The sequence below is a fragment of the Penaeus monodon genome, chromosome 17 (genome assembly GCF_015228065.2).
Source record: "Penaeus monodon isolate SGIC_2016 chromosome 17, NSTDA_Pmon_1, whole genome shotgun sequence".
Taxonomy (NCBI): domain Eukaryota; kingdom Metazoa; phylum Arthropoda; class Malacostraca; order Decapoda; family Penaeidae; genus Penaeus; species Penaeus monodon.
In genome coordinates this window covers 28,885,736-28,896,345 of record NC_051402.1, presented here as the reverse complement: position 1 = coordinate 28,896,345, position 10,610 = coordinate 28,885,736, and the positions used below count along the sequence as shown (strand labels likewise).

At 30.7% G+C, this 10,610-nt stretch overlaps 1 protein-coding gene and 1 long non-coding RNA gene across 2 annotated transcripts in view; both read right to left on the bottom strand.

The window, feature by feature from the left end:
* The window catches only part of LOC119583336 (dynein intermediate chain 1, axonemal-like), a 17,286-nt gene extending 10,898 nt beyond the window's left edge, over positions 1-6,388 (bottom strand). The window contains exons 1-2 of the mRNA XM_037931808.1: positions 6,368-6,388; positions 3,276-3,456 (exon numbers count right to left, since the gene is read on the bottom strand). Coding sequence (XP_037787736.1) covers positions 3,276-3,456; positions 6,368-6,388 — 202 coding nt within the window. The remainder of the gene's footprint in view (positions 1-3,275; positions 3,457-6,367) is intronic.
* LOC119583645 lies at positions 339-2,805 on the bottom strand. The gene is made up of 2 exons (XR_005229718.1): positions 2,513-2,805; positions 339-2,221 (listed from the first exon to the last, which is right to left on the bottom strand). It is a non-coding gene; the product is annotated as an uncharacterized LOC119583645 (long non-coding RNA).
* Positions 6,389-10,610: the final 4,222 nt, after the last annotated feature.

Sequence of the window (10,610 nt, the reverse complement as noted above, 5' to 3'; positions counted from 1 at the left end):
ATATATATTATATTATATTATATATATATATATATAATATATATAATATATATATATATATATATATATATATATATATATATATATATATATAATATATATATTATATATATATATGTAATATATATGTATATATATTATATATATATATATATATATATATATATATATATAATATATATATATATATTATATATATATATATATTATAATATATATATATATATATATATATATATATATATATATATATATATATATATATATATATATTATATATATATATATACGCGCAGGTGTAAATGGCTGATGGATTATCAATAATCGTGATACAGGTAATAATGTAATACTTGATTTATTGAACACTATAATATGCAATATAATAACTGTGATCCTAAAAATGGATATGTGAACATTGGTAACAATAAAAATAGATCTGCAAAACAGAAAATGCAGAAAACTTTTACATTTGACTACATGCTACATACAAGTGCATTGGAGGCAAGGGCCTACTGAGGGAGGTGTATTGCTTCCCTGAATGTTCATTCCGAAATATGGTCAAATTCTGGTTGCACCCCTAATACCTTTAATTATCGGCGACTTAAATACCAATGCATTCAAAGTAATTGTTCTTCCCTCATGCTCTTTCAATTAACCCCCAGAATGGAAAAAATATCCCTAGCTAGAGCCCTGAGTGAAGGTTAGGTACATATTTTACACAATACATTTGTGAAGCATTAACTCTGCAGGGGAGGCAGGCTCCAGCCGGGTAAAGAGCCAACCCAATATCAATTTAATTTGAAATATTTCATAGCATACATTTTTTTTTTCAATAAAGTTAATTTTCTCTTATATGCAAAGATGAGGCAGCATTGATCGAGATGTCAGTTCACTTCGTTTAACCTTGTTATACGATATACATTATTTAGTGAGATAAGAAATTACAATGAACTAGTTTTTTCTAACATTTAATGTGTATCAAAGATTCACTGTTCGTTCTGAATGAAATTCAATCTACAACAACTAAGATTTAGGAATGAAGTTGATTTTCTTCTTTTGTGACGCCTTACCAAAACCTGTAAGACGATGATTTTTTTAAATATATATATCTAGCGCAATAGAAAACACCCTTTCCTAAATGAACATTGAATGTAAATTGTCTTAATTATCCATCAGTCCAATCATTTTCGATGTAGTTCGTTACAATGTGAAAGAGCTCTTTGGTTTAGACCTGACATTAAGCTCTCTTAAAGAAATTTCATGTTACCCTGTTTGTGTATGTAAATGATTATCCAAAATTAATGACTCGATTTAAACAATTTGTGACAACTTACAATAATATATAATATAATATTCAAACGCAGATATAAATCTTATCTTTAAAATCAGGATTCTTTACAGAGAAAATCTGCATTATTAAATTTGCTAACTATGATTTAAGTTTGGATTTTAGCCACTTAGCAACTAATCTGCTTGCAATGAATGAGGTAGGTCACCTTGCCTCATTCAGAGCTGCGTTTGTTAGCCACAGTTTTGTAAAAAAAAATCCTCATTATGCTGTCTTTTACAATTTCCACCTTCATATAACTTCATTTGTTATTATTGCTATTATTATTGCTTTATCATTAATAATGTAACATTAATCTACCATAATATAGAACTAAAACGATTGGATATGAAAACCATAATCAGTCCTGGTTTAAAGATGATATGATATGGCACAAATGATATGGCCATTATGGAAATCACTGATCATGTATGCAGTGCATATTTTCCGAATTCATAAATATGAATTATAAATAAAGGAGAACGGTTCAACCAAATTTTCGGTCATAATTACACCCAGCAAACAGACAGGTCCGACTTCGGAAGCTATTTTGGTTTATGAAATTAGACTTTATTGTACATATATATTCCGATGCCAGTTATACCGTCTTTAAGATATTGCTATCTGGCACATTTGAACAAAAAATAATTCTTTATATTAGTTTGTTTGTTTTGGCAAACAAACGGCACTGTATCTAAAGCATATATCAAATATACCAGAAAACATAGACCAAACACTCCTTCATGTTGCACTTTCTAATCTTTATTACTTGTAGCAATGAGTCTTTCCATCTTGCATAACTCTATCTCCTTTAGATCCTGAGGATCGGGTCCTTTGGAGTCTCTGTGTGACCTCCTCAGATTTGGAGAAAGCTTGAGGGATGCTAAGTAACCTCTGCAAAAAGCACTCTGCATTATTTCATTAAATTGATTAACGAATACAGTCTATCACTGGATATGTGTTAGTACTATGTAATTAATTATCGATTATTGAGAAGTGATCGTGTAACAACCCATAGTTTAAGAATGCCAAATAAGTATATTATATTTGCTCGTTTGTCTATGTATGTGAAGGTGTGATATAACTTAGCCAATGAAATATCACGGTGAAAGTAGTTGCTTCTTGTTAATTTGCTCAGAAACTTATAAACACATGGAATATATACAAAAATCAAGCCATACTTACTTCTCACCGCCGACGAGTATGATAGGATGAAAAGGATTAAATGCCACACATACAGTAACCACCCGCCGTCGCTGAACGAGGGTTTGCACGCAAAGTGGCTTACATTTACGTACAAAAAGATCATACACGTGTACACGGCCATCGTCTGTGACAGCTACAAATACACTGCTGCTATACGGTGACCATGTCACGGCTGCAACAGCAGCTCCAAGGTCTAGAATGATGAGGGGCGTCCTGAAAGTTTTTATATGTTATTATATTACAAGATATTGTCTGCTGCAAACATTTCATTTTGGCTATAGATGTTGGTGCTGATTAACACCACTTGAACATATTCTGCAAATAGATAGGCTCATGTTGGCCCACCAGTCACACAAGGATAGTAAATCTCACAAAAATTTGTATACATACATTTGTGTTGCAGCCAGACCTTTAACCGTCCAGTCAACTGAGCAAGATAAAAATATCTGGCTGTGATGACTGTTCCAAGAAAGTCCCCTAACTGGTGAGGTATGAGCAGAATAGCGAACCAGAGTGTGAACAGAGCAGACTATGGAACACTGGTATAAAGCACCCGTGTCCACGCCATAGAATCACATGTTCGGTGTTCGGACAGAATGCTAGGGCGGGTCACCAGTCCTATATGTGAAATGATATTGTTATCATGAATTGGAAATAAATGTCTAATGTATGATTTTGAGGATGGAATAAAAAGACATATAAGTGAGTAAGCAGATAAACGTGCATGAAGAATTCCCTTTACCTTCTAGAGTTATTTTCTCCGGGGGTGGAAGGGGTTTCGCAAGCAACTCGTAGTTTTTGAAGTCTAAGATATTGATATGGACGAGGCTATTATTATGCAAATGCCACTGAGTAACGCGTCCATCTAATGCCGAGGAAAAAAGACATACTTCTTCTCTAGGCTGTGTCCAAATCCACTTTACCTGTCAAAATAAAATGTTAGCCAAGGTATAACAGTAATTACAGAAATTTTAATATGTGGCAAGTACAAGAACTAATTATTAATGTCTCGATGATTAAAAAAGAAACATAAAACAAAGATTGGATGATGATGATGACAATTACAATAAAAGTAATGATTATGATAAAAGTAAACACTGAATAATTATCATTAATCATTTATTAATTAATCCAAAAAACGACATTCATAATAATTGCTGTTGTTATAGTTATTACTTTTATAATTGTTGATGTTCTTGTTGCTATCATTATTATTATTATTAGTAGTAGTAGTAGTAGTAGTAGTAGTATCATTATTATCATTATCATTATTATTATATTATTGTTGTTCTGTTGTTGTTGTTGCTGTTACTATTTTTTTATATTATTACTGTTATCATTATTATTGTCATTATTACTATTATTATTATCTAGTATGATCATTATCAATTTTATTATTATTATTGTCATTACCATTATCTTCATCGTCACCACCATTACGACGACGACGACGATGATGATGATGATAAACAATATCATTATGATCAGTTTTATTCTTATTCTTATTCTCGTTCTTCTTCTTCTTCTTATTATTATTATTATTATTATTATTATTATTATTATTATTATTATCATTATTACCTTCTCCTCCTTCTCCTCCTCCTCCTCATCATCATTATCATTATCATTATAATAATCATTATCATTATCATCATTACCATCATCACCTTCATCATCATCATCATTTCCACCATCATCATCATCATTATTATTGTTATTATTATTATGATAATGATAATAACAATAATCATTGTCATTATAATCATCGTTATCATTATCATTGCTGATGTTTTATTATCATCATGGTCAATAATATTATTTTATTATTATTATCATTACCATCATCATCATCATCATTTTTATTATTGTTAGAATATAATAGTAACGATAACTTTTATTATTATCATAATTATAATATGTTGTTGATACCTTGAGCATTATGTTATAGTCATAATTCTTGGTATAATCTGATTGATATATCTCTATGATTATTATTACTGCTATTATCCATGTCATTTTCATTATCACTGGCATTGTTATCATTACTATCATTATTATTATTCCTATCATGATGATGATGATGATTTTCATTATCATTATTATTATTATTACCATTATCGTTATTATTATCATTGTTATTATTATTATTATTATTATTATTATTATTATTATTATAATTATAATTATAATAATAATGATAATAATAAAAATAATAATAATAATAATAATAATAATAATAATACAAGTAATGATAAAATAATAATGAAAACCCAAATTAATTATTACTATAATAATAATGATAATAATAATAGTAGTAATAATGAAAATAGTAATAATAATGATAAATATAATATTAATAATTATTTTTATTTATAATTATTATTGTTTTGATTGTCATTATTATTATTATTATTATTATTATATTTATTATCATTATTATTATTACTGTCATTATTATTGTAACGATAATAAAGATAATTGAAAAAAAAATCAATAATGTAATAGTAATGATGATAATAATAGTAATATATGTATAATGATAATATTGATAATGAAAATTATAAAAAGATGATGATGATAACAATAATAATAATAATAATAATAATAATAAAATAATAATAATAAAATAAAATGATAATAAAATAATAATGAAAATAGCATAATAATAAAAATATAATCATGAAATTATTATCTCAATGCAACAATAATAATGACAATTATAATAATAATAAATGGAAAACAATAACAATAATGATAATGGCAATAAAAATAATAAAGTAATATAAAAATATAATATGTTCAATGATAATATTGATTATGAAAATTATAATAAATTATGAAGATAATAATTAATAATAAAGATGATGATGATGATGATGATGGATGATGATGATGATGATGATGATGATGATGATGATGATGATGATGATAATAATAATAATAATAATAGTAATAGTAATAATAATAATAATAATTAATTTAATAATAATAAAAATTTAAAAAAATAATGAGAATAATAATGATTTAATTAATAATAATAATAAATTGATATAATCATGTAATTATTATTTCAACACAACAATAACACTGATAATGATAATAATGAGAAGAATAATGACATTACCTCCACTTATAATAATAATATTGATAATGATGGTAATGATAACAGGAATAATAATAAAAATAATAGCAATAATAATAGTTAAAATTATATTAATAATGATGATAACAATAATGATGATAATGATAATAATAATACTAACTAGAATAATAATAAAATAACAATAATAATGATATAAAAATGATGATAATGATGATAATAATGATAATAATATTGATAATAGTGGTACTGGAGAACGCAACCAGGCTTCCACTGGGGGGGGTAGAAGACGAAAAACTGATTTACTCTCTTAGCTATTGCTGTTAGGTTGATACCAAAAGTTGTCTTTGATCCCTTCAGGACAAACAATTTTGAGACAAGGGGTCCGATGCCCAGGATGGATGATACCCCGACTACCCCTTCTCCTCCTCAAGGAGAATTTGTCCTAGAGTGGTCATGGGTCGCCCCGACCCAAGACCACTCTAGGACAAATTGACCCTGAAACAACGGAACCCCCAAACGAGAAGACCACTTTTCAAAATCCCCACGAAGAATGCAAGGTTTTGGGGAATGTAAAATGCGTGAATGAAAATCAATCGCTTTTGAACATGAACCCCTTTATCATCAAAAAGGTCCTTGATGGTCAAGTGGACGGCGATTTTGATTTTGTCAAAAAAATGCGAGATGGAAGCCTCCTTGTTAAAGTACAATACAATCCCAGTTTAAGGATTTACTTTAAACTGACGCAAATTCATGATCTTCGAGTTAAAGTAAACTATTCCTATTGGGGCCCAAATACCTGTAAGGGAGTAATCTTTCACAGGGATTTGAGGACGATGGAAAGAAGGTGAAATTCTTGAGAGCATGAAGGACCAAGACGTAGTTGACGTTCATTGTATTACCAAAAAGGACGGAAATGTGCGAACGAAAACTGGGCGTGTTTTTTGACCTTTGCTTTGAAATAAAATTCCAGAGTATGTCAAACGTCGGTTATGAACGTGTTCAAGTAAGACCCTTTTGTCCAAAAGCCAATGTATTGTAATAGATGCCAAAAATTCGGACACAACTCATTAAGATGTATTGATAAGACTCGAGTAAATTTGTATGCCGTAAGTGTGTGAGCCCATGACACCATCACATGTACTAGCCAGATTTCCAAATGTGCTAACTGTGGAGGTCCCCATCAGTCAGGATCTGCTGAGTGCAGCATCCTGAAGAAGGAGACTGAGACATTAGCATATATGAGAAAGCATGGAGTTAGTTATTCTGAAGCTAAGAGGAAAGTGGAAAGTTTGACACACAAACCCGAAACTTCCTATGCTGAAGCAGTAACTAACATCACCCCTATGCAAGTAATGTCAGTCAACAGCTTGCAGCCAAGGATAAGGAAATTGCTGAACTCAAACAAACGGTTAAAGAATTAAAGATTAAAGTATATCAACTGACTAAATTAGTCGATCAAATGACTGCATCAACCCAGCATAAAAACCTAAGGAGGCTGATACCGATTCACAGTCCGGAGCGTACCTTCCCGTCCGGCCTACTCCTGTGAGGACTTCGTCTGGCTCGCGATCGGCTTCTCGAGAGGAAGCCGATCGCAATCTGTCAAACGTCTCCCTCCCAAGGCACTTCCAAACCCCCTAAAACGTAATCTTCTCGTCGACCATTATACAATGGAACTGTCGAAGTCTTAGATCTAAAGTAAATGACCTTAAATTATTAGCCTCGTCCTATGCTCCGATATTATAGTTCTCCAAGAAACGCACTTAACAACTCGTCCCCTGACGAGGTTGTTTCGCTTGAGGCGGAGTCGCCATGTGCATCCACCAAAACCTCCCTTTTGCAGAAATGACTATTGATTTACTTTGGGCTTTGTCGCATGCAAAGTAAAAATTAGTGGGACGTATCTGGCTTATATGTTCACTTTATTGTCCACCCGATGCAGTAATAGCCTATGATGAGCTCTTTGCAGCTTTGCAGGACGAGCAACCACGAAGATGTACCAAGGACAAGCACTGGGGAACGAGATTACCAGCAAATGAAGACCAGCCAACCTTCGGTCCCCCCTTTAGCCCAATCTAAGGCGCCTCGAGGGCGAGGCGCCTTAGATTGGGCTCAAGGGGACCGAAGGTTGGCTGGCCCTTTATTTGCTGGTCATCTCGTTCTCAGTGCTTGTCCTTGGTACACTCGTGGTTGCTCGTCCCTGCAAAGTGGCAAAGAGCTCATATTTGCTATTACTTGCATCAGGTGGACAATAAGTGAACATATAGCCAAGATACGTGCCCCCTAATTTTTTACTTTGCCTGCGCAAAGTCCAAAGTAGAATCAATAGTCCCTTTTTGCAAAAGGAGGTTTTGTGGATCACATGGCGACTCGCCTCAGCGAAAAACCTGTCAGAGACGAGTTTGTTAAGTGCGTTCTTGAAACATAATATGGACTGGACGAGGCTAAAATTTAAGGTCATTTACTTTAGACTAAGACTTCGACGTTCCTTGTATAATGGTCGACGAAAGGATTACGTTTTATGGGGTTTTGGAAGTGCCTTGGGGGGGAGACATTGACAGATTGGATTTGGCTTCTCTCTCGAGAAGCCGATCGCGAGCCAGACGGGGAAGTCTCCAGGAGTAGGCCGGACGGAAAGGTACGCTCGACTGTGAATCGGTATCACCTCCTAGGTTTTTAAAGCTGGGTATGCAGTCATTGATCGACTAAATTTTGTCAGTTGATATACTTTAATCTTTAAATTTTTTACCGTTTGTTTGAGTTCAGCAATTTCCTATCCTTGGCTGCAAGCTGTGACGACATACTTGCACTAGGGGTGTGTTAGTTACTGCTTTAGCATAGGAAGTTTCGGGTTTGTGTGTAAACTTTCCACTTTCCCTTAGCTTTAGAATACTAACTCCATGCTTTCATATATGTAATGTCTCAGTCTCCCTTCTTCAGGATGCTGCATCACAGATCCTGAGCGATGGGGACCTCCACAGTTAGCACATTTGGAAATTGGCTATACATGGATGGTGTATGGGCTTCAGAAAACTTAGGCATACAATTTACTAGTCTTTATCAATACATTTAATGAGTTGGGTCCAATTTTTGGCATCTATTACAATACATGGCTTTTGGACATAAGGTCTTACTTGAACACGTTCATAAAACCCACGTTGACATTTCTCTGGGAATTTTATTCAAAGCAAAGGTCAAAAAACACAGTACCCGTTTTCGTTCGACATTTCCGTTTCCCTTTTTGGTCATACCCAATTGAACGTCACTAGTCTTGGTCCTTCATGCTCTCAAGAATTTCACCTTCTTCCATCGTCCTCAAATCCCTGTAAGATTACTCCTTACAGTATTTGGCCAATAGGACTAGTTACTTAACTCGAAGATCATGAATTGCTCAGTAAGTAAATTTAAACTGGGAGTTGTATTGGGACTTTAACAAGGAGGCTTCCATCTCGCATTTTTTGACAAAATCAAACGCCGTCCACTTGACCATCAAGGACCTTTTTGATGATAAAGGGGTTCATGTCAAAGCGATTGATTTTCATTCACCATTTTACATTCGCGAACCTTGCATTCTTCGTGGGGATTTTGAAAGTGGTCTTCTCGTTTTGGGGGTTCCGTTGTTCAGGTCGAATTTGTCCGAGTGGTCTTGGGTCGGGGCGACCCATGACCACCTAGGACAAATTTCCTTGAGAGAGAAGGGTATCGGGTATCATCCATCCTGGGCATGGACCCCTTGTCTCAAAATTGTTTGTCTGAAGGGATTTAAAGACAAATTTGGTATCAACTAACAGCAAAGCTAAGAGATAAATTTAGTTTTTCGTCTTTACCCCCCCAGTAAACTGGTTGCGTTCTCCAGTACCACTATTATCAATATTTTTATATTATTATCATAATTTTCATTTATTTTTATATCATTATTATTGTTATTTTATATTATTCTAGTTAGTATTTATTATTATCATTATCATCATTATGTTATTCATCATTATTAATATAATTTTAACTATTATTATTGCTATTATTTTTATTATTATTCCTGTTATCATTACCATCATTATCAATATTATTATTATAAGTGGAGGTAATGTCATTATTCTTCTCATTATTATCATTATCAGTGTTATTGTTGTGTTGAAATAATAATTATCATGATTATATCATCATTATTATTATTAAATTATAATCATTATTATTCTCATTTTTTTATTATTATTATTATATATTATTATATTATTATTATTATTATTACTATTACATTATTATATTATTATTATTATTCATCATCATCATCATCATCATCATCATCATCATCATCATCATCATCATCATCATCATCATCATCATCATCATCATCATCATCGTCATTATTATTATTATCTTCATAATTATTATAATTTTCATAATCAATATTATCATTGAACATATTATATTTTTATATTACTATTATTATTTTCATTGCTATTTTCATTATTATTATTATTATCATTATTATTATTATTATTATTATTATTATTATTATTATTATTATTGTTATTATTATTATTATTATTATTATTATTATTATTATTATTATTGTTATCATCATCATCATTATTATAATTTTCATTATCAATATTATCATTATACATATATTACTATTATTATCATCATTACTATTATCATTATTGATTTTTTTTTCAATTATCTTTATTATCGTTACAATAATAATGACAGTAATAATAATAATGATAATAAATATAATAATAATAATAATAATAATAATGATAATGAATATAATAATAATTATAATAATAATAATTATTAATATTATTATTATTATTATTATTATTATTATTTCATTATTATTATTATTGTCATTATTTTTATTATTATTATTATTATTATTATATATTATTATATTATTTATTATTGCATTTTATTATTATCATCATCATAATAATGGCAATAATGATAATAATAACAAAAATATTAAAT